The sequence below is a fragment of the Schistocerca cancellata genome, chromosome 3 (assembly GCF_023864275.1).
Source record: "Schistocerca cancellata isolate TAMUIC-IGC-003103 chromosome 3, iqSchCanc2.1, whole genome shotgun sequence".
Taxonomy (NCBI): domain Eukaryota; kingdom Metazoa; phylum Arthropoda; class Insecta; order Orthoptera; family Acrididae; genus Schistocerca; species Schistocerca cancellata.
In genome coordinates, this window is record NC_064628.1 from 208,035,802 (window position 1) to 208,062,056 (window position 26,255).

General features: G+C 43.7%; 1 protein-coding gene across 1 annotated transcript in view; it reads left to right on the forward strand.

Annotated features, from left to right (window-relative positions):
• LOC126176226 (spondin-1-like) overlaps positions 1-26,255 on the forward strand; it is a 499,217-nt gene that overhangs the window by 215,134 nt on the left and 257,828 nt on the right. Inside the window, exon 5 of the mRNA XM_049923370.1 lies at positions 10,739-10,945. Within this exon, the coding sequence (XP_049779327.1) occupies positions 10,739-10,945 (207 nt within the window). The remainder of the gene's footprint in view (positions 1-10,738; positions 10,946-26,255) is intronic.

Consider the following 26,255-nt stretch of genomic DNA (forward strand, 5'->3'; position numbering starts at 1 on the left):
ATTGGTGAGAGATCTGGAGAATGTGCTGGCCAGGGCAGCAGTCGAACATTTTCCCGTACAGGACCATCAACATGCGGTCGTGCATTATCCTGCTGAAATGTAGGGTTTCGCAGGGATCGAATGAAGGATAGAGCCACGGTCGTAACATATCTGAAATGTAACGCCCACTGTTCAAAGTGCCGTCAATGCGAACAAGAGGTGACCGAGACGTGTAACCAATGGCATTCCATACCATCACGCCGGGTGATACGCCAGTATGGCGACGACGAATACACGCTTCCAATGTGCGTTCACCGCGATGTCGCCACACACGGATACGACCATCATGATGCTGTAAACAGAACCTGGATTCATCCGAAAAAATGACGTTTTGCCATTCGTGCACCCAGGTTCGTCGTTGAGTACACCATCGCAAGCGCTCCTGTCTGTGATGCACCGTCAAGGGTAACCGCAGCCATGGTCTCCGAGCTGATAGTCCGTGCTGCTGCAAACGTCGTCGAACTGTTAGTGCAGATGGTTGTCGTCTTGCAAACGTCCCCATCTGTTGACTCCGGGATCGAGACGTGCCTGCACGATCCGTTACAGCCATGCGGGTAAGATGCCTGTCATCTCGACTGCTAGTGATACGAGGCCGTTGGGATCCAGCACGGCGTTCCGTGTTACCCTCCTGAAACCACCGGTTCCATATTCTGCTAACAGTCATTGGATCTCGACCATCGCGAACAGCAATTTCGTGATACGATAAACCGCAATCGCGATAGGCTACAATCCGACCTTTATCAAAGTCGGAAACGTGATGGTACGCATTTCTCCTCCTTACACGAGGCATCACAACAACGTTTCACCAGGCAACGCCGGTCAACTGCTGTTTGTGTATGAGAAATCGGTTGGAAACTTTTCTCGTGTCACCACGTTGTAGGTGTCGCCACCGGCGCCAACCTTGTGTGAATGCTCTGAAAAGCTAATCATTTGCATATCACAGCATCTTCTTCCTGTCGGTTAAATTTCGTGTCTGTAGCACGTCATCTTCGTGGTGTAGCAAGTTTAATGGTCAGTAGTGTATGTATTAATACCTTCAGCTGCTGACTGGCGTTGATATATATCAACGGCGACAGGTTAAAATGTGTGCTCCGACCGGTACTCGAACCCGGGATCTCCTGCTTACATGGCAGACGCTCTACCCATCTTAGCCAGCGAGGGCACAGAGGATAATGCGACTGCAGGGACTATCTCGCGCACGCCTCCGGCGAGACCCACATTCTCACCTTATATGTCCACACACTACATTCGAAGCGTCCCTACCCAGCACACTCATTACTCGTGGAAGACATTCTTACCAAGTCCCTCTAATGAATGCCCTTACTACTTAAATCGATTTTGCTGAAAGTCTTAAGTTACATGAAATCAGCCTATTAAAATCTCTGGTGGAGCCCTTCTTCTTAATATTCAGCGGCTGGCTTGCTAAAAAAGATCTTCACATACGTTATTATTATTAAGCGCTGCATTCAGTTGGGAAAAAATCGATCGTTTTGAACACTTCGTTCAGTTTACGACAGATCTAAAATTTCAGATGTGGACGAAGCCTTTTTGGACGATTTCAATAAAACTCAGAGATTGCAGGCTCTCTTCGTCACAGCTGAAACTTCCCAATTAATTACAGGCCCCAGACAATCATCAACAATTCAGACAGAGAACGCATTCGTCATTCACTCTAAAATGAAATGGTCACAAACCTTATTTCTGAGGAAAATTGTATATTGAATCCATTTCCGTACATGTTCCGTTTCCGTGGATTTTTAGTCTCATGAAATTTACTTTTACAAGTCCTTCTTTCTGTTTGTCTACCCCGCTAGCGGCACAAACTTTCCTGCCTCGCTTTATCGCGAAGAAGAGTAAATAAATCTCCTTTTGCAATACGAAAATCTACCAACCGATACTTTCCGAAGCTGTCCTTTCTCTCTCTTTCTATCTCTTTCTATAACTATAATGACCATGGAGCATACACCTGTGTACCTCTGTTGTTCCAAAGAATAAACGTACTCGAAAAATACCTTGGCGTCGACGAGCTGTCGGCGCATATATTACTAGAAAATCTGCTCAGATACTTTTCATACGTAAATAAATGTGCATGATTTGATTGACCATTATTAATTATTGCGTGGTAGAGGGTAATTTTCCGTGGGGAGATTACATCCCGTAAGAGTTCGGGTAATATGTGTCCATCCGCACAGAAGAAGGAGGTCATCGCCGGTAATGCCAGAACCATATCCGTATAAACATTACCATCAATCCCACTTTACAGAGCAGACAAGCCCCCGAAACCCACGTTCTGTGAAGAATCGTGGACGTCCAACCGTTTAGCACCTATTGGTAGTTTCACTGTCCTTCTGCCAGTTACCTTAGATGCTCACGACAATAACACGTGAACATTCGACCAACTTTGCCGTTTTAGAGATATTCGTTCATAGACTTTGCGTAACAATAATCTTCCCTTTGTCAAAGTCTCTTATCTCAATGGATTGCAGCCCATATCTTCGCTAGAGAGATTCCCCATCCGTGTCCGCTTACATACTTTAGTTGCCGCCTCAAATATCCGCAACGCCACCACGCGGCACCCGACGTCGTGGTGAACACAGATCGTAATGTTTTGGCTTATCACTGTACATTCCTTAAAGGAGTAAGTAAATGAATTTTACAGACACAGTCACAATTACCGCCCATACAGACTGTCTGTCACTAGACAGGAAACTTCTTTGTTGGACTGAAGCATCGGTTTTTTCGTGACACATAGCAGAAAAACTGTAGGTATTATTGAAAAGCCCACGGAACCAAAAATGAGTCACGTGGCACATTAGATATAGCTGTGCTTTCATGTGCCATTATAAGGGTGTAAAGGCGTCAACCAGAGAGCAGCTGCACGAGGAAATTTCTGCATAACGCATGCCTCATTAGCCTCCTGTAAGAGGGAGAGCGAGTTTCGTGCAAAGTACTGTCGTAAAGAAGCGACTGATTTCAGATTTCCTAAAGTCCATCCAATGCAGTAAATGAAAGATTTTGAAGCTATGACACCGGGGACTCTTCTAGTTCACTAGCAGTGGCAACATACCGTTCTAAAATAAATTCACATCAGAACAGCAGTCGAAAAATAATGCTGACGGGAAGGGAACAGCGATAAATGTCGGGACTTATGACTGATATTCGCTTCATTTAGAGGTGAGTATCGCAACTTGATGTCAGTGCGGGCTTCGTCCTGGGTTAACAGTTTCAGTGGAAGCGGATATCTGGTCTAGAGCAAAAGACGCAAGATATCACGAGTTAACATACGAAGAAAAACAAAGAAGTTTCACCTGTGTTGTGGTTTTCCATTAAAAATTACGTAGCCCATAAACTAAAATTTTGAAGCTCCCTGATGGCTAATTACCTACTGTGAAGCTTAAAAGATTTGGAGAGCTGTACTGACAGAATATAAGCGATGAGCGTGGTTCATTATGACTACTTGGATAGCTGTCATTTCGAGCGTTGCCTGTGAAAGGCAAGGTTCAGCGTTGGAGGCTTGGCCCGACGCATAATTTAAATCTGTGAGGAGGCTCTGTATGAAAATCTTTTGCAGGCGTAATTGTTCTGGAAAAAGTCTATTTACTGCCTGCATTGTGTATCTCGCGCAAGAGTCACGAGAATAAGGAAGATTAGGGAGAGTACAGAGGCATATAGGCACTCACGTTCTCCTCTCTCCACAAGTGAATCACATGTGGTACAAAATCCACAGTACCCTCCTCCATGTACTTTACAGCAGCCTATGGAATATTTTTGGGGACGTTTGCATTGACAACATTTTACGCAGAATCAAATAACGTAGCAAACTGGTAGAAATCACTTTTATTAGTGGGAAGAACTTATTGCTCACGCTCACATTTCCTGTTCCCATTTGTAGAAAAGATTCAGACTTGTATTCAAATCTATAGTAATAATAAATTTGTAAAACTGTCGTGCCTGTATGTTTGTTTAGACGAATTTTCGTGAGGTTTTCGCAGGTAACTTGGGCACAGCTTGGGGCATGGAACAGACCTCACTACATCAGAATTGGAACACGAAAACAATGATGTTATTGAAATTTTTATCCATAATAATATTAAAAAATGCGAAAGTAACTCTGTAATATTAAAATTAATTACAAAACAGTCTAGATTACAAGGTGCGTTTATTAGAAAGTGACCTGTTTCGATCATCACGTGGTCATCTTCAGACGTTCAACTGTAAAATAATGTAGGATATAAATTAGAGGGATACATAAACAAACTTAAAATTAGCTTTAAAACTACAAATCACAGATATATGCTTATTGATGGACAATGGCTCTGTATGGTGTGGGAACCGCAGACTGACGATAGTCAACTGCTGCAGAGCGCAGTATAGCTATTTTCTTAAATGTCAGAGACTCCGTCTACAGCTCACAATATGATGTCAGTGTTAGCCACTCAGGTGCAAGTCGAGAGAATTATGTACAAAAAGATGCACTTATTAGTAAATAGAACGTCAAAATTATGTAGAATAAATTTGTAGTAAAGAAGAAGCAGCTTGTTAATACAGCTATTATCAAGTAAATACACTCCTGGAAATTGAAATAAGAACACCGTGAATTCATTGTCCCAGGAAGGGGAAACTTTATTGACACATTCCTGGGGTCAGACACATCACATGATCACACTGACAGAACCACAGGCACATAGACACAGGCAACAGAGCATGCACAATGTCGGCACTAGTACAGTGTATATCCACCTTTCGCAGCAATGCAGGCTGCTATTCTCCCATGGAGACGATCGTAGAGATGCTGGATGTAGTCCTGTGGAACGGCTTGCCATGCCACTTCCACCTGGCGCCTCAGTTGGACCAGCGTTCGTGCTGGACGTGCAGACCGCGTAAGACGACGCTTCATCCAGTCCCAAACATGCTCAATGGGGGACAGATCCGGAGATCTTGCTGGCCAGGGTAGTTGACTTACACCTTCTAGAGCACGTTGGGTGGCACGGGATACATGCGGACGTGCATTGTCCTGTTGGAACAGCAAGTTCTCTTGCCGGTCTAGGAATGGTAGAACGATGGGTTCGATGACGGTTTGGATGTACCGTGCACTATTCAGTGTCCCCTCGACGATCACCAGTGGTGTACGGCCAGTGTAGAAGATCGCTCCCCACACCATGATGCCGGGTGTTGGCCTTGTGTGCCTCGGTCGTATGCAGTCCTGATTGTGGCGCTCACCTGCACGGCGCCAAACACGCATACGACCATCATTGGCACCAAGGCAGAAGCGACTCTCATCGCTGAAGACGACACGTCTCCATTCGTCCCTCCATTCACGCCTGTCGCGACACCACTGGAGGCGGGCTGCACGATGTTGGGGCGTGAGCGGAAGGCGGCCTAACGGTGTGCGGGACCGTAGCCCAGCTTCATGGAGACGGTTGCGAATGGTCCTCGCCGATACCCCAGGAGCAACAGTGTCCCTAATTTGCTGGGAAGTGGCGGTGCGGTCCCCTACGGCACTGCGTAGGATCCTACGGTCTTGGCGTGCATCCGTGCGTCGCTGCGGTCCGGTCCCAGGTCGACGGGCACGTGGACCTTCCGCCGACCACTGGCGACAACATCGATGTACTGTGGAGACCTCACGCCCCACGTGTTGAGCAATTCAGCGGTACGTCCACCCGGCCTCCCGCATGCCCACTATACGCCCTCGCTCAAAGTCCGTCAACTGCACATACGGTTCACGTCCACGCTGTCGCGGCATGCTACCAGTGTTAAAGACTGCGATGGAGCTCCGTATGCCACGGCAAACTGGCTGACACTGACGGCGGCGGTGCACAAATGCTGCGCAGCTAGCGCCATTCGACGGCCAACACCGCGGTTCCTGGTGTGTCCGCTGTGCCGTGCGTGTGATCATTGCTTGTACAGCCCTCTCGCAGTGTCCGGAGCAAGTATGGTGGGTCTGACACACCGGTGTCAATGTGTTCTTTTTTCCATTTCCAGGAGTGTATAATAAGAGCTTTAAGCAGGAAACAAAAAAACATCACATTCGTTGTGTAAAGGCTGATATGAAATTTCCTGGCAGATTAAACTGTGTGCCCGCCCGAGACTCGAACTCGGGACCTTTGTCTTTCGCGGGCAGGTGTTCTACCATCTGAGCTACCGAAGCCAGGAAGTTTCATATCAGCGCAGACTCCGCTGCAGAGTGAAAATCTCATTCTGGAAACATCCCCCAGGCTGTTGCTAGGCCATGTCTCCGCAATATCCTTTCTTTCAGGAGTGCTAGTTCTGCAAGGTTCGCAGGAGAGCTTCTGTAAAGTTTGGAAGGTAGGAGACGAGGTACTGGCAGAAGTAAAGCTGTGAGTACCGGCCGTGAGTCGTGCTTCGGTAGCTCTGATGGTAGAGCACTTGCCCGCGAAAGGGAAAGGTCCCGAGTTCGAGTCTCGGTCGGGCACACAGTTTTAATCTGCCAGGAAGTTTCATATCAGCGCACACTCCGCTGCAGAGTGAAAATCTCATTCTGGAAACATATGAGGTTTAATTTTTGTAGTGCATAGAAATTTCGGTTTCTTTTAACGTATTAAGAAATAGCGCTGTAGATGCATTATGTAAAATTTTCATATTATTAGAAATGCAACCTTCAATACTGATTATGTTCATAAAGTTGCTGACTAAACAAGGATTTGGGCAGCTCTAAAAGCAGGAGAAAATTTAAGACAAAAATTTGAAATATTAAAAACGCTTACAATGCTAAATAATCAAAATGTACATAAAGGAAGTCACGTTTGCTTCGTTGCTTACAGGTGTAAACACATAACAAGACGAAACCTACAGGCAGCAAGTAGTAAGCACGAGTAAAGTCGGCATTCGTCGGCAGTATGTTAATTATTGCATCAACCGAAATACTGGAGCAAGTACGTGATTTCTAAATGGGACGATACAGACTTTATGAAGATGGTCTCTCACAACTCTTAAACATATAGAAAACGTCATAGTTCACCCCCAAGAGCGGATGATACATACTTCTTTATTATGACAAGTGACAATCTTCAGAGTATCATTAAGTATCATAAGACATTTAAAACAACTTACATAAGACGGCAATCAGCATAAAATCCATCATAAATCATTGTTATCATGTAGTAAAGTGTGCTGTATTACATCGTGCTATATGACAACAGCTACTTACGCTGTATTTTGTGCTAACTGAAGCCATGTAAGGTGTTTGAAATGTCTTATGGCACCTGATCGATGGTCCGAGGACTGAAAGGAGTTGCAATGAATAACTATTTGTGATCATCTCTTGGTTTGTACGCACAGTGTGGACATAAACAGTTCGAAAAGCTTGTAAGGGTGCTGAAGCGCAGCATATGCTGCGAAGAAAAAAGTCGATACTTGCGCCATTTCCGAATTAATTAGCATTGACGTAGCCAATCGGGCTGTTGCGTTCGACAATTCAATCGGCCCACCAGAGACAATTAGTGTCAGTTGTTCTCGTAGCACAGAGATAGCGCATGAGACTACTCAACCTTTGACTCCGATTCGATCCTTGCTACCGTCTCATGTTCCATTTCTGTATAGCTCTCTTGTTCGGTTTCAGGAAATCAAATGGAGAACATGTTTGTGGACATCGTCTCTGGCGGGCCGTTTGAATTTGTGAGCACAACGGCCTGACTGGCTAACTTCAATGCTAACTAACTAGGAAACGGTGCAACGTATCGATTTTTTTCTGAGCAATTGTTTCTCAACACAACCTACCCTTCAACACCCTTACAAGTTTTTCACACTGTTTCTGACCGCCCTGTATATAGGATATAACACTAGTTAATGTTGGTGTGAAACTTTCCGGAAAAATATCCGGGAAATGTGATAAAATAGACGGAAAATGCGTCCAGTATCGACAGTTACGGTGTGAACAACGCTAAGTGAAGCTGTCAATAACGGCAGACTCTCAAGCCCTGGCGTCAAGAACTGGGGGAGACGGGTTAGAGATTACAGTGCTTGAGGTCTCCCTGCCGTCGTGTTTACTTTCAGTCTTCTTTCTGTGAGTTATGTGTCATCGCTCTAGGTTTTGTGATGTGGCCAGATGCATCAACCCGCCTGGACAGCCGTGCGTGCTTAAGCGGCGCTTCCGGAAGCGAGTCCACCCGTCGGACTAAGGACGAGGGCCGGTGTGCCTCGATATGGTTTTTGGGCCGTTTCCCACATCCCACTGGAAGAGTTCTGGGCTGCTACGCAATCACTGCTCAGTTACCCGATTCGCAAACATTCAGAATTTGTAATATATTCTTCAAAACAATAAGTATCTTGCACTAGATATTTTCTAAACTAGCCTATGTTCTTCCCCACGATTCAAGCTATCTCCATACCAAATTTCATCGAAATCGGCTCGGCGTGTTAGTCGTGAAAACGTAAAGATAGAATTACTTTCGCATTTATGGATAAAACTTTCAGTTACTGTGTCTTTCTTTGCGTAATCCGAATTTGATGAAATGAATCCTTTTCATTGCCCCAAACTATGCTCAAGTTACCTGTGCAAGCCCTATGAAAAAGATCACAGTATTCAAATAGACAAATAGACGGTTGTCCCCCGTGATCTGATTTTTTATGAAATAAAGCCCATACGGTGTCACAATTCTGTGCTCAAGTTACCTGTGAGAACCTCATAAAAATTCGTATAGTAGTTTCGGAGATTAGTGTGTTCAAACACAGCAACAGACAGATACGACGTTTTAGATGAAATTTTCAATCACAATATCTTTTTTCCGTGATCCGATTTTAACTAAACGAAGCCTATAAGATCCGCCAAGCTATTTACACTCCTGGAAATGGAAAAAAGAACACATTGACACCGGTGTGTCAGACCCACCATACTTGCTCCGGACACTGCGAGAGGGCTGTACAAGCAATGATCACACGCACGGCACAGCGGACACACCAGGAACCGCGGTGTTGGCCGTCGAATGGTGCTAGCTGCGCAGCAATTGCGCACCGCCGCCGTCAGTGTCAGCCAGTTTGCCGTGGCATACGGAGCTCCATCGCAGTCTTTAACACTGGTAGCATGCCGCGACAGCGTGGACGTGAACCGTATGTGCAGTTGACGGACTTTGAGCGAGGGCGTATAGTGGGCATGCGGGAGGCCGGATGGACGTACCGCCGAATTGCTCAACACGTGGGGCGTGAGGTCTCCACAGTACATCGATGTTGTCGCCAGTGGTCGGCGGAAGGTGCACGTGCCCGTCGACCTGGGACCGGACCGCAGCGACGCACGGATGCACGCCAAGACCGTAGGATCCTACGCAGTGCCGTAGGGGACCGCACCGCCACTTCCCAGCAAATTAGGGACACTGTTGCTCCTGGGGTATCGGCGAGGACCATTCGCAACCGTCTCCATGAAGCTGGGCTACGGTCCCGCACACCGTTAGGCCGTCTTCTGCTCACGCTCCAACATCGTGCAGCCCGCCTCCAGTGGTGTCGCGACAGGCGTGAATGGAGGGACGAATGGAGACGTGTCGTCTTCAGCGATGAGAGTCGCTTCTGCCTTGGTGCCAATGATGGTCGTATGCGTGTTTGGCGCCGTGCAGGTGAGCGCCACAATCAGGACTGCATACGACCGAGGCACACAGGGCCAACACCCGGCATCATGGTGTGGGGAGCGATCTCCTACACTGGCCGTACACCACTGGTGATCGTCGAGGGGACACTGAATAGTGCACGGTACATCCAAACCGTCATCGAACCCATCGTTCTACCATTCCTAGACCGGCAAGGGAACTTGCTGTTCCAACAGGACAATGCACGTCCGCATGTATCCCGTGCCACCCAACGTGCTCTAGAAGGTGTAAGTCAACTACCCTGGCCAGCAAGATCTCCGGATCTGTCCCCCATTGAGCATGTTTGGGACTGGATGAAGCGTCGTCTCACGCGGTCTGCACGTCCAGCACGAACGCTGGTCCAACTGAGGCGCCAGGTGGAAATGGCATGGCAAGCCGTTCCACAGGACTACATCCAGCATCTCTACGATCGTCTCCATGGGAGAATAGCAGCCTGCATTGCTGCGAAAGGTGGATATACACTGTACTAGTGCCGACATTGTGCATGCTCTGTTGCCTGTGTCTATGTGCCTGTGGTTCTGTCAGTGTGATCATGTGATGTATCTGACCCCAGGAATGTGTCAATAAAGTTTCCCCTTCCTGGGACAATGAATTCACGGTGTTCTTATTTCAATTTCCAGGAGTGTATAAGTTACTTGCGAAAATCGCATTAAAATTCGTGTACTAGTTTTGGAGGTTAGCGTGTCAAAGAGACAGAATAAAAGTTTTACAGATTTTTTGTTAATATACACGATGACGAAGGAATGAAGACAATTGTAATAATTTCATTCCCAGGCGGGAAACTTCTGTGAAATGTACGTACGAAGTTGATTCCACAGTAAGACAAGTGCCTCTATCCTGATTGTGATTATGTCAAAATATAGTGAAAACATTGCTGTATCTGCGAAAATAAAGTTTTTCCTGTAACTCTGTTGTCCTTTCTTTTTAGAAAAGGAAAATTAATTTCTAGATGTTGTAACACCTTTGATTGTATGGCATAAACCCAAGCTAAACGCAACAGCTAAAAATATTCTATAGCAGCAGGTAGTGGTGAATTTATCAACTGTTTAGTATGGTCTCTCAACTTAACATATATTATTTCCTTTTTTTGTTGCTTTTGTGCCCAGCTGACTTTTGAAGGACTGTGGTCGCGGCACACCCACCCCAAGGGCTTCCCGGACGACAGCTTCTTAGCTAAGTTCAGCGACGTGATTGGAGCGTCGCACACATCCGATTACTACTTCTGGTCCTACGGAGCGAGGGCTTCCCCGGGTCTGAAGCAAGTGGCTGAACGTGGCTCTACCCGCGAACTGGAGCGCGAACTCAAGGCCCAGGTAAGAACAGGAAAGCAGATAAAATCAATCATTCACCTTCTTTACATTTTTCCAAAATCAACTTCAGAGAACTTACACCAGCTTTCTTATTAGCAAGGTATGTTCTTCGTCTCTCCCAAGGAAGGCCCCCTTATATCATTTATCAGATACGGTCCTCTCATCGATTTTTTTCCCATACTTGAAGCATCATTGCTATACATTTGAAGATACCAAGACACACAGCCTACAAACTGACCCAAGAATAGCTTCCCTCTTTACTGATACTGAAATTCTCTACAGAACCAGCCCAAGGTGGTTCCTAAATCAAAGGCTAAATAATTTTCTGATACACACCATTTAGCCTACTACTACGATGTAGTTCAACACGGCACAAGTAGTGAAAACTTCAGAGGACACGACCTGACCACTGAATGCTTGCGTAAGATATGTGTGCAACATTAGGCTATTTCGTCATATTAGGCCTTCCTAAAGCCAGTTACATTGTTTGCGAGCGGATAGGCGACGAGATTTTTACACGCTCTGGTTACTTCATCGGTTTCTTGGTCATTGATGTCCTCAATAGCTCTCCTCATATATGAAATACCAGTCGTCATTACGGAACTACAATATCAGTTAGGATACAGCCAGCATTTCGGTCGTACTGGGTGCTTATAATTAAACCGATGGTGTTCCGAGGGCTGCAGTGCAGCCTGTACACCTCGCAGGGCGCTGAAATGTCGTAGGTATGTTCATTAATCGGTGCGCTAGCAGATTATGCTTAAAAAACATAACAGTCCACTTTTTGCCGCCAGACCAAAATATGGAGATGTAAGCAGTTTTGACGTCACTATGCTGTTTGCTGCTTGGCGATTCGTGTTGATTCCTTTGGGAAGTGACTGTTAATGTAAAGTCTCTATATGTCCATCTTTTTAGTGATGGTTCCGGGAATCGGCTGTTCGATACAGGATGCCAAATGAAACACCTTCCAGCCGTCTAGTTTCCAATCTTATTGTATTTGACAACCAGTTTCAGCGTTTTACTACGCCATCTTCAGGTCCCTGAGCGACGTGTAGGAATATTCTACCTCGGTTGTGATCAAATCAGGAGCCAGCAATACTGGTATCAGTAGATTTTTGCTATAGCGGTCACTTCAACCATCATGCGCCGGCAGAAAGGTAGCTGAAAGCTGGTTTCCCAGGACAGAGCGGATCAGGTTGTGGAAAGGAGCCAAGGTCAATTATTCTTAGTTATACAAGAACACACACAACTTTATTCCTCAAACCAATGCACAGTTTTCTCTTTAAAATAACAAAGATCAATTCATGGCTGAGGGCCCAAGTAACTTCTCCAGAATAAGTTTAAGTGATTGCTTTTAAAACACCATGATTTAAAGTAACGGCTGAAAGCCTTACTTCAGCAAAATTACCATATCTTTCCGGCTAAAGGCCGAATTAATATTTCAGATCAGTTAGGGAAATTCTTTAAAAGCCAAGCATGTACAAATTCCGGCTAAAGGCCATATTAAGGAAAATTCAAGTTAATTCTTCGGCTGAAGGTGACCCAAACAATTACTCAAGAATAATTAAAGACAACCTTGAGATAAACATTTACAGAACACGGCTGAAGGCCGTTTCAAGAATTCAAGATAATTAAAGGGAAACCTTACAGACAAGTATTTACATATTACAGCCACAGGTATTGAATTGTATGTTAACCGGGGACCTAGGAACGACGGAGTGGCTCCGTCCCCGCCGCAGCCGCAGTGGTCCACAACCCCACGACGACTACCGCAGTCCACTTCACCCCTCCGCCGCTGCGCACCGAATGCAGGGTTATTGTGCGGTTCGGCTCCCGGTGGACACCCCCCGCCCCCCCCAGGGAACGTCTCGCACCAGACGAGTGTAACCCTATGTTAGCGTGGTAGAGTAATGGTGGTGGACGCGTACGTGGAGAACTTGTTTGCGCAGCAATCGCCAACACAGTGTAACTGAGGCAAAATAAGGGGAACCAGCCCGCATTCGTCGAGGCAGATGGAAAACCTCCTAAAAACCATCCACTGACTGGCCGGTTCATCGGGCCTCGACACAAATCCGCCGGGCGGATTCGTGCCGGGGACCAGGCTCTCCTTCCCGCCCGGAAAGCCGTGCGTTAGACCGCACGGCCAACCGGGCGGGCAAGCCACAGGTTCTGAAAAAAAACGCGGCTGAAGGCCTGAATACAGAGCAACAAGAACTTTAAATGAAACACGGCTGAAGGCCTAATCTAAGTTGTTATGGAGTTCGGCTGAAGGCCATATACTAAACATAAAACAGACAATATTAATACACGGCTGAAGACCTGGCACAGTACCTGCGACCAAATAAAATGACAATCACAAACAACAAACAGTGGCGCCCAGAAGTGTTCCATGGGTAGGCCTGGGGAGGAAACTGTAACCACAGTTCAGGTGAGACAGACAGCCAAGGGTAACACTAAACAGTCGGGTTGCAGCACGACCTACGAACCGCTGACAAATCAACCAACCTCCTAATCAGTTCCCTTCCACCCGACCAACAACACGAAAACCAAAAGTATCACGAAGACGTGGATCGCTGCAGGATTATGTCTTCATAATTGGCGTATAAACACAGTCCAGGCACAATAAACACTCAAATAAAAAAAATGAACAACACCAAGCTGTCGAACTACACGCCGTGCCGAACAACATCAACACGGCGAGGAAAAGACACTGCCTCAAAACTACGCTAACGACCAGGGCAGGTAATAGGAACGTTAACGGCCACAAGGCAGAAGATACCGCTGGTGCACTTCACTAATAAATTATAATCACTTCAAAACACCATACAGGGAGATGGCTGAAAAATTTTGTCGACTACAACGCACCATCACGTTGCTGCTTGCGGAGACAGCCCAGGATGCAACAACCAGCAATCAACGAAGAGATGTCACAACGGTTGAGCTTTCATGACAGGTTCGCTGATGACTCCACTGCAGTATGCAGGTGCGGTGGGCTGCTAACTAGGCAGATCTCGCAGCTAGTGCCACACAACTCAGACCGCGCGTGCACGCCACCTGCGGCCCCGGCCTGATTACACGCCGCAGACACTTACTCGCTGCTCCGCCGCAACCGACCAACTGCCACACAGACCATGACAAGGAAATATAACTGCCACACCAAAGAAGTTACGGCACACTAGTATCGATAAACGCTGCTGCTGCCACTGACGGAGGCAAGCGAGCAACTCGTTCAGATAGTAACTGAGGGAGGAATAAGACGCCACTCGATGGTGACAAAATACCCAAAAGGAAAAACGGCAATAGCGCGAGCCGACCACGGCTCAGTACCATCTTCCTACACGTCGGCCAGGAGCCTGAAGATGGCGTAATAGAACGCTGAAACTGGTTGCCAAATAAAACAAGTTTGGAAACTAGACACCTGGAAGATGTTTAATTTTACATCCTGTTAATGTAAATGGTTAAGAAAGTCGAAGTCTTCCGTACGAAGCACAATGGCTACGGAGAAGAATGACAATGCACTGCTGATAAAGTTGTTTTATGAAAACGGCGGCAACAGCAGCGCTGCATTGCGCGAATATCTCCGACAGAAACAGCTACGAAGAAGCCCCATGACAATAAATGGGCTAAAGAATATCACCAAGAAATTCGAAGAAACAGGTGAATTAGGTGGTGCAGCAGGGACAGGGAGGCGGCCCATTCTAAAATATCTACAGCCGACCGTGCAGCACAAGCCTCAAATTCTGCAGCCAGTGCTCGAGCTGTGTCACGTGAATTGACGGTCCCCTGGTCAACAGTTCAAAAGATTTTGCCGACGAATTTTACACTGATGTCCATACAAGACTGAAAATGTGCACCAAATGAAGTCCCAAAACAGGCAACCACGACGTGACTTTACCCTTCGTTTCAAAGCACGCTTGAAGTGGCTGACATGTGGTTGGGGAATATTCTTTGGGCGGAAAAAATGGTTCAAATGGCTCTGGGGACTATGGGACTTAACAGCTGTGGTCATCAGTCCCCTAGAACTTAGAACTACTTAAACCTAACTAACCTAAGGACATCACACACATCCATGCCCGAGGCAGGATTCGAACCTGCGACCGTAGCAGTCGCACGGTTCCGGACTGCGCGCCTATAACCGCGAGACCACCGCGGCCGGCTTGGACGGACGAGACACATTTATTCTGCACGGCGATGTGAATGCACAGTACTGTTGCATATGGAGTTCTACCCCGCCACATGTATCAGAAATCAAAATAAAAGATTTTTCAAAAGAACTAGGAAAAACAAAGCTGCGATGAAGTGTTAAAGGAAACCAATGTGAATATGCAATTCTCTAAATTCTCCACATTGTTTAAATTGAACTTTGTAAAGGCATTTCCAAAAGTTGCATGTCTGTATCAACATCTCACAAAAACAGATGGATAACAGCAGGTATTAAGAAGTCCTCCCAAATACTTAAACACCTCAGTTCCATGAAAAAGATTCGCAATAATCCAGAATTCTTACATTTCTATCATAGATACAAAAAGATCTATAGGAAGGTGCTGATTGATGAAAAATGTCATTTAATGACAAAATAATATATAATGCAGAGAATAAAAGCAAAGCAGTCTGGGATATTATAAAAAAGGAAATGGGGAGAGCAAATAAACGCAGAATAACATACTGCAAAGGGAAGGGGATAAAGTAATAAATGATCCACAGCACTTAATAAACTATGTTAACGAGCATTTTTCAAGTATTGCAGAGAAGTTACAGCAAAAATTCCCCCAAACAAATATAACACCTGTAAATAATGTTGCACTAAATACAATGATGTTACTTCCTAACACAGAGAATGAAGTCAGTAAAACAATTCAAAATCTAAAAAAAAGAAGTCAGTAGGCTTAGATGAAGTAATGTGTGTACTGAAACAATGCATAGGGATTAACAATTTCCCTTAACAAATATAATAAATGAATCCTTCACATCAGGGACATTTCCAGAGCAGCTGAAACAGGCAAGAGTTGTACCTTTGCTTAAGAAAGGTAATGCAGAAGACATAGAAAATTACCGGCCCATTTCCGTGCTCTCAGCATTCTTAAAAATAATAGAAGCAATTATGAAAGACAGATTAATGAATTACCTGAACAAATACAATCTTTTAAGAGAATCACAGTTTAGTTTCCGAAGTGGCAAAAATACAGAGTTAACCATAGTAGAATTGACAAAAGTTGTACTTGATGCCCTTGATAAAGATGAGTGTGACACAGGCATATTTTTCGATCTTTCTAAGGCGTTTGACACACTCGACCACAAGATTCTACTAAATAAATTAAAAGCATTAGGAATAAGAGGAGTAGCTAATGACTGGTTTCGATCATACATAACAGATAGGGTAAAAAAGTAGAGATAACACACACTTCAAACAGATCTAAACATTTAGTAAAACACTTATCAGAACCAAAATACATTAATATAGGGGTTCCGCAAGGTAGCATATTAGGACCAATACTGTTCCTGATATACATCAATGACTTACCCTGTAGTGGTACTCATGGTGAAAAAAACCTCTTCGCTGACGACAGAAATATTATAGTCACTGAGAAAACAAGAGAACTCCTTGCCAAGAAAGCAAATGAAACTCTCAAGGAAGTTTATGATTGGTCAATTAGTAATAAAGTGACATTCAACATGAAGAAAACTAATGCCATGAATTTCAGTTTTAAGAGGAAAAATGACAATGTTAAATTAAATGTAGATGGCACCTCTACAGACTGTGTAACAAATGCAAAATTCTCAGTTGAAGTGGTGTGAACACACAAAGGTACTTGCAAACAGAATGTCATCAGCGTGTTATGCCCTTAGAATCCTATCATCAGTGTGTAACATGCAGTGTCTTTTAGTTACATATTATTCATATGTACACTCAATTCTTAGTTGTGGCATTCTTTTTTGGAGAACAAATGCACAAAATATGAACACAATTTTCAAACTCCAGGAAAGAGCCATAAGAATAATAACCAGAAATACTAGTCGAGCTCATTGTAAAGATCTGTTCAGAACACTGGGGATTTTACCTGTTCCATGTGAATACATTTACCAGTCAGTTGTACACATCAAAAATAACATTGCTTATTACTGCACAAACAGCTCTGTCCGTGACTATGCAATAAGAGACAGACTCAACTTACATTTTCCAAGAAAAATAAACATAAAACTCAAAACAGCATTTTCTACCAAGAAATAAAACTGTGCAATAAATTGCCAAAAGAGATTAAAGAAATTGCAAAAATACACTTATTTAGGCAGATAAAAGTACCGGTTGTGCAATATATTTTATACATTGAGGGATTACTTATCTAAAACAAAGGAGTTTGATAAAAAATGTTATAACAATAAATAATAATAATAATAATAGTGACTCAGCTTTTTAGGATAGCAAATGGGAAGTTGCGGTACAGAAAATGGCCCAGAGATCACCAGTGTGTGTGTGTGTGTGTGTGTGTGTGTGTGTGTGTGTGTGTGTGTGCGTAGTGAGTGAAGTATTATGAAACAACGTGTGTGTAGTGTGTGCGGTGACTGATAGTGACATATGAGTGAACAATATGGCATTCCATTGTGCAACACGTGATTCCAGCGTTGCAAGAGCACAACTGTGTCCACACAACTGTTTTCATGAAAGGTGGGGCGACACCATTTGTCGCTTACCAGGTGAAAGCTTTGCTTCGAGAAACCTTCGGTAACGACTGCATCATGTCTAGGCGATTTCAAGATGTGTGGCCTTCCAGATCCTCAGAACTAAATCCATGTAACTTCTGGTTGTGGAGATATCCGAAAGATCGTGTCTATCAGGGATGTATTCAGACTGGTCCTGATCTGAAGGCTAGCATACGATGACAATGTCCTGTGAGAAACATGTGAAATCTTATAGGACTCAACTGCTAAGGTCATCAATCTACAACGTCTTGTTACAGATACAATATGTTGAACACATGTTGTAACTTGTGAGCATATCCTAACAGAAATGCCAGATGCACTGATATCGTATGTTTTGTCAAACATCCTCCTTTCCTGCACCCACATCACATTCTGACTGCTTACAGCGCCATATTTTCACCTGGTGATAGAAAGTGGAACTTTTATGTTTTTCAGAATACTTCGCGAGCGCACCGATTAATGAACATACCTGCGATGTTTCAGCTCCCTGCGATATATACAGCCTGCGCCGCAGCATTTGCAACACCATCAGTTTAATTATTATCGCCTGATCCTTTGCATAACACTAAATTCTTTCTTCGTCTCCTTCTCCGTTTCAGCCATACGAGAATGGAACACAGTACTCTGTAAACGTTAAAATCAGTCGGTTCCGACCAACCGCCATGTCATCCTCTGTCAGTGGCGTCATCGTATACTGGTACGGAGGGGCATGTGGTCAGCACACAGCTCTCCCGGTCGTTGTCGAGCTTGTTGACCTTGGAACCGCTATTACTCAGTCAAGTGGCTCCTCAGTTGGCGTCAAGAGGCTGAATACGCCCCGTTCCAGTCCCTCTCCCCCACACACCAATGAAAAATCCCTCACAGTACCGAAAATCTAACCCTGTCCCCCGTATGGCAGGCAGCTGTGCTGATCGTGCAGCTACGTAGGCGGACAAATTAACTATCCAAAACCACACTAAATTCAAGAGGAGATAAAACTTTTTGATCGGTGTAGCTTCCCTCTCTATGCTTTCCTTATTCCTTTCTATTGCTATTGTCTTCTTTCCATCTCATCTTCTGATCTTAGCCTATTATGTCTCACTCTTCTTCTTACTAGTCAACTTCTTCTCCACATTAACTCTTTCTGCACAGTTGTCACACGAGTCTGTTAGATGTGACTACTTACATTCGACGAGGACGTAATGTAGAAATTTCTTGATTGCAATAAGACTGATATTTCTTTAATTCCTTGTATGCATTATTATACATAGCGTCATTCTTAGTATTTTTTGGTTTGGTCTACTAAGGACGACATGAAATAACTTCTGTCTTCTTTCTTTTCTCCTTTCTTTCTTTCCGATACTTTTCATTTTATCCTTATGTTTTTCTCTTCTTCCTTCTGTCCATAGTGCGCCTGTCTTTTGCTTTGTTTTCATCTGGAAGCCGTTGCAAGTTTTACTTCTGATCTGAACTTTTCTCTTCTTCCTATTTCTTCCTCCGTTATTTCCATTTCACTCACAAAAAGGAAGACAGGACTTAACGTCCTGGTGACACCAAGGTCATTAGAGACGGAGCACATGCTCCGATTGCGTCAAGGACGGGGAAGGAAATCGGCCGTGTCATTTCAAGAGTTTGCCTGGAACGATTCCATTTCATTCAGATCTGCCTTTAACTTCTTTGATCCATGTCACTGATGTTTTTGGGTTTCAGTCGAAAAAGTTAAATTTTTTTGCTATCCTCTTTCCATGTAGGCTTTTTAAGTGTCCATAGAATGTAGCTCTTCTCTTCCTCTTTCTACCTGATACGGATTCTATTTTTCACAAATTTCTTTATTATTATTAAAATTTCCACTTCCCATTCTCAGATTTCGGTCCTGAGATTTTCCTGTTTTGTTTTTTCTTCTTTTCTATTTCACCTACTTTTTAACTGCATTTAACGAAAGGCATTCCGGAGCAAAAAGTCATTCTGACTTAATGAAAGTGTTCCATAGTTTTGCATTTATGAAAATACATTTCTTGTTATGCAGGTCTTTTGTTAATTGAAATTCCACTTCCATTTTCCTTGTCCTTGCTAAGTTTCCATATATTTCATAACCTCATTCGCATCTGTCATAAAATGGCTCTGACCACTATGCGACTTAACTTCTGAGGTCATCAGTCGCCTAGAACTTAGAACTAATTAAACCTAACTAACCTAAGGACATCACACACACCCATGCCCCAGGCAGGAATCGAACCTGCAACCGTAGCGGTCGCTCGGCTCCAGACTACAGAGCCTAGAGCCGCACGGCCACTACGGCCGGCGCATCTGTTATATCCTCTGCTTTTATTATTATTATTATTATTGACTTTTTTTTCTCAGACTGTTAAGTCTGGTTAAAAATGGAACGTGACGCGGACCTCGATCAAGCGTGACTTCCTTGTAACTGTATGGTATATGTTATATTGCATTTAGGAACTTTCGGGTAATTGAACATGTATCAATAATTACAGATTTTTGTAGTTGTATATATATGTTTGGATGTAGCTGTATTGCATTGATGTGCTGGTGGATATTGTGAGGTATGACTCCTGTAGTTGATAGTATAATTGGGATAATGTCGACTTTATCCTGATGCCACATGTCCTTGACTTCCTCAGCCAGTTGGATGTATTTTTCAATTTTTTCTCCTGTTTTCTTCTGCATATTTGTTGTGTTGGGTATGGATATTTCAATTAGTTGTGTTAATTTCTTCTTTTTATTGGTGATTATGATGTCAGGTTTGTTATGTGGTGTTGTTTTATCTGTTACAATCGTTCTGTTCCAGTATAATTTGTATTCATCATTCTCCAGTACATTTTGTGGTGTGTACTTGTATGTGGGAACGTGTTGTTTTATTAGTTTATGTTTTATGGCAAGTTGTTGATGTATTATTTTTGCTACATTGTCATGTCTTCTGGGGTATTCTGTATTTGCTAGTATTGTACATCCGCTTGTGATGTGATCTACTGTTTCTATTTGTTGTTTGCAAAGTCTGCATTTATCTGTTGTGGTATTGGGATCTTTAATAATACGCTTGCTGTAATATCTGGTGTTTATTGTTTGATCCTGTATTGCGATCATGAATCCTTCCATCTCACTGTATATATTGCCTTTTCTTAGCCATGTGTTGGATGCGTCTTGATCTATGTGTGGCTGTGTTAGATGATACGGGTGCTTGCCATGTAGTGTTTTCTTTTTCCAATTTACTTTCTTTGTATCTGTTGATGTTATGTGATCTAAAGGGTTGTAGAAGTGGTTATGAAATTGCAATGGTGTAGCTGATGTATTTATATGAGTGATTGCTTTGTGTATTTTGCTGGTTTCTGCTCGTTCTAGAAAGAATTTTCTTAAATTGTCTACCTGTCCATAATGTAGGTTTTTTATATCTATAAATCCCCTTCCACCTTCCTTTCTGCTTAATGTGAATCTTTCTGTTGCTGAATGTATGTGATGTATTCTATATTTGTGGCATTGTGATGGTGTAAGAGTATTGAGTGCTTCTAGGTCTGTGTCACTCCATTTCACTACTCCAAATGAGTAGGTCAATACTGGTATAGCATAAGTATTTATACCTTTTGTCTTGTTTCTTGCTGTCAATTCTGTTTTCAGTATTTTTGTTAGTCTTTGTCTATATTTTTCTTTTAGTTCTTCTTTAATATTTGTATTATCTATTCCTATTTTTTGTCTGTATCCTAGATATTTATAGGCATCTGTTTTTTCCATCGCTTCTATGCAGTCGCTGTGGTTATCCAATATGTAATCTTCTTGTTTAGTGTGTTTGCCCTTGACTATGCTATTTTTCTTACATTTGTCTGTTCCAAAAGCCATATTTATATCATTGCTGAATACTTCTGTTATCTTTAGTAATTGGTTGAGTTGTTGATTTGTTGCTGCCAGTAGTTTTAGATCATCCATGTATAGCAAATGTGTGATTTTGTGTGGGTATGTTCCAGTAATATTGTATCCATAATTTGTATTATTTAGCATGTTGGATAGTGGGTTCAGAGCAAGACAGACCCAGAAAGGACTTAATGAGTCTCCTTGGTATATTCCACACTTAATCTGTATTGGCTGTGATGTGATGTTATCTGAATTTGTTTGGATATTAAGTGTGGTTTTCCAGTTTTTCATTACTATGTTTAGAAACTGTATCAATTTAGGATCTACTTTGTATATTTCCAATATCTGTAGTAACCATGAGTGGGGTACACTATCAAAGGCTTTTTGGTAATCAATGTATGCGTAGTGTAGGGACCTTTGTTTAGTTTTAGCTTGATATGTCACCTCTGTATCAATTATCAGTTGCTCTTTACATCCTCGTGCTCCTTTGCAGCAGCCTTTTTGTTCTTCATTTATAATTTTGTTCTGTGTTGTATGTGTCATTAATTTCTGTGTGATGACTGAAGTTAATATTTTGTATATTGTTGGTAGCCATGTTATGGGGCGATATTTAGCTGGGTTTGCTGTGTCTGCTTGATCTTTAGGTTTCAGATAGGTTATTCCATGTGCAAGTGTATCAGGGAATGTGTATGGGTCTGCAATGTAACTGTTAAATAATTTAGATGTGAATGTGTTGAGGTGAACTTCTTTAGCCAGTAATTTGCTATTTTATCATTTCCAGGGGCTTTCCAATTGTGTGTAGAATTAATTGCTCGGGTGACTTCATGTTGCAAAATTATCACTTCAGGCATTTGTGCTATCATCTTGTATGTGTCTGTTTCTGCTTGTATCCACCGTGCATGCCTGTTATGTTGTACCGGGTTTGACCATATGTTGCTCCAGAAGTGTTCCATGTCTGTTATGTTTGGTGGATTGTCTATTTTAATGTGTGTGTTATCCATTGTTTGGTAAAATCTCTTTTGGTTTGTGTTGAATGTTTGGTTTTGTTTCCTTCTATTTTCACTTTTTTTGTATTTTCTAAGTCGTTTGGCCAATGCTTGCAATTTCTGCTTTTTTTCATCTAAATGCTCTATTGCTTCTTGTTGTGAGATTTTACCTAACCTTTTTCGTTTTTTGTCTGATATTTCATTTCTTATAAATTGTGTTAGCTGTCCGATGTCTTTTCTCAGTTTTTCTATTCTGATCTGTAGCCTGTGTTGCCATGCTGGTTTTGTGGGTTTCTTCTGTGTGTTGGTTTGTTCTGATCTCTGCCTAGTGTATATATTTAGTGTAGTGAGTGCTCCTATATAAACCAGTAGTTGTAACTCTTCCATAGTTGTGTTTTCATTTATTTTGTTGTGTATGATTGTGTTGATAGTTTTTATTGTTGTTTCGACTTGTGGGTTATTTGGCGGTCTATGCAAGAATGGTCTAATGTCTGTATTTGTGTCTTTGTATTCTATATATGTCAGCTGAAATTTCTCTTCTATATCTAACACGTGTGTCTCTTCGTGTTCTATTTGTGCTTGTTCTCGTGGCTGTCTTAGGATTTCGTTTTCCTCTGATTGTTTAATTGATGCGTGTTGGTCTTTGTTTGTTTGCTCTGGGATGTTTGAGTCCATTACTGTATTTTCTTCTTCTTCTGATTGCACATTATGTTCCAGTATTTGTTGTACTTGTTGTTTGATGTTTTCTAATTCTGACTGGGGTATCCTGTTATTTTTTATTATTACACGGATCTGATCAGCTAGTCGTTGTTCTCTTAAAAATTTTAATTCCGGGTATCTGGTAATAAATGTTGTGTATACTTGTGATCTGTATCCAGTTGTGTTGGTTCCTAGGTTTGTTGCTTGGTAATAACAGAACATGAGGTGTCGATTAACTTCATCTGACCATCTCATCCTCTGTCTTTGTTTTCCTTCTAGGGTGGTTGCAGGAAGCATATCCTGCAAAACACCTCTATTTGGATATAAATCATTTTCCAGTTGGCTAGCAGTGTCGTTACCATTGTGGGCGGGCATAGGGTTCAAGCGTCGTCCCCGACCATGACGGCGCTTGTCCGAGGCTTCTTTAGTTCTGTCCTGAACCAAGTAATCACACTAAAAGGGGGGTTAGCCCTATTAGTGGTTTGTTCTTTTCGTCGCCTTTTACGACTGGCAGAACATACCAGAGGCCTATTCTTTTCCCGGGCCTCCACGGGGGTTATTATTATTATTATTATTATTATTATTATTATTATCTTTAGAAGGAAGATGAACTTGATGACAATATTAGAGAAATGGAAGATGACTTAGCTGAAGATGAGATGCGAGATAGGATACATCTACATCTACACTCCTGGAAATTGAAATAATAACACCGTGAATTCATTGTCCCAGGAAGGGGAAACTTTATTGGCACATTCCTGGGGTCAGATACATCACATGATCACACTGACAGAACCACAGGCACATAGACACAGGCAACAGAGCATGCACAATGTCGGCACTAGTACAGTGTATATCCACCTTTCGCAGCAATGCAGGCTGCTATTCTCCCATGGAGACGATCGTAGAGATGCTGGATGTAGTCCTGTGGAACGGCTTGCCATGCCATTTCCACCTGGCGCCTCAGTTGGACCAGCGTTCGTGCTGGACGTGCAGACCGCGTGAGACGACGCTTCATCCAGTCCCAAACATGCTCAATGGGGGACAGATCCGGAGATCTTGCTGGCCAGGGTAGTTGACTTACACCTTCTAGAGCACGTTGGGTGGCACGGGATACATGCGGACGTGCATTGTCCTGTTGGAACAGCAAGTTCCCTTGCCGGTCTAGGAATGGTAGAACGATGGGTTCGATGACGGTTTGGATGTACCGTGCACTATTCAGTGTCCCCTCGACGATCACCAGTGGTGTACGGCCAGTGTAGGAGATCGCTCCCCACACCATGATGCCGGGTGTTGGCCCTGTGTGCCTCGGTCGTATGCAGTCCTGATTGTGGCGCTCACCTGCACGGCGCCAAACACGCATACGACCATCATTGGCACCAAGGCAGAAGCGACTCTCATCGCTGAAGACGACACGTCTCCATTCGTCCCTCCATTCACGCCTGTCGCGACCCCACTGGAGGCGGGCTGCACGATGTTGGGGCGTGAGCGGAAGACGGCCTAACGGAGTGCGGGACCGTAGCCCAGCTTCATGGAGACGGTTGCGAATGGTCCTCGCCGATACCCCAGGAGCAACAGTGTCCTTAATTTGCTGGGAAGTGGCGGTGCGGTCCCCTACGGCACTGCGTAGGATCCTACGGTCTTGGCGTGCATCCGTGCGTCGCTGCGGTCCGGTCCCAGGTCGACGGGCACGTGCACCTTCCGCCGACCACTGGCGACAACATCGATGTACTGTGGAGACCTCACGCCCCACGTGTTGAGCAATTCGGCGGTACGTCCACCCGGCGTCCCGCATGCCCACTATACGCCCTCGCTCAAAGTCCGTCAACTGCACATACGGTTCACGTCCACGCTGTCGCGGCATGCTACCAGTGTTAAAGACTGCGATGGAGCTCCGTATGCCACGGCAAACTGGCTGACACTGACGGCGGCGGTGCACAAATGCTGCGCAGCTAGCGCCATTCGACGGCCAAGACCGCGGTTCCTGGTGTGTCCGCTGTGCCGTGCGTGTGATCATTGCTTGTACAGCCCTCTCGCATTGTCCGGAGCAAGTATGGTGGGTCTGACACAACGGTGTCAATGTGTTCTTTTTTCCATTTCCAGGAGTGTACATGGATACTCTGCAAATCACATTTAAGTGCCTGGCAGATGGCTCATCGAACCACCTTCACATTAATTCTCTACCATTCCAATCTCGTACAGCATGCGGAAAAAATGAACACCTATATCTTTCGGTGCGAGATCTGATTTCCCTTATTTTATTATGGTGATGGTTTCATCCTATGTAGGTCGGCGCCAATAAAATATGTTCGCATACAGAGGAGAAACTTGGTGATTGAAATTTCGTGAGGACGTAGCAGATTATTACGAGTTGTCATCTTGCACTGAAAGTGTAGCTCGCCGTGGAGCCGGGAGGAAAGCGGATGTTGGTTCTCACGCTCGCATAGCTGCCGCCGGCTCCCGGGCCGAGCGAGCCGGTATACTTGTTTAACGGTGCGTGCAATACGTTACACATACTCTCTATGAATTTGAAAAAGTACTACTAAATATTAATCGATCTTTTTCATACTTAGTGTACCAAATTCTATGGATAACACAACCATACTGTTAAAATTTCAACTCAATAAATGCAATATTTTCGGAGTCATAAATTTTTACCTAAAACACATAATAACTGAGTTGGTACTGTGAAAACGAGTTCGAGACTGTAATATATTCATCTATAGTTTTAATTGAAACTACAACCAAGAGGACAGATTCATGTAATTTAATTTTCTGGAATTTTCTTTAGTTTCATTGCCACAGATTTCGGACGTAATTACCAGTACTTTGGAAAAGTATTATTTCATTGTGTTTTGGTTGCGTGTTTTGGAGAGACTGAGAGAGCCAATGGAGGAAATACTTAAAGTGAGAATGTGATATTTTACTAAAACTATGTAAATGTAAGCGTGAGAAAGTCATTTTGGGGTATTTGTGGCATATGGCCGAGTGAGCTTGATTTTGCAAAGGGCAGCCGGAAGGGGCGTTGAGTATTAAATTTATTAGTAATTTATTTTGTGGAAAGTAATCGTATTTTTTTCGTTAAATTT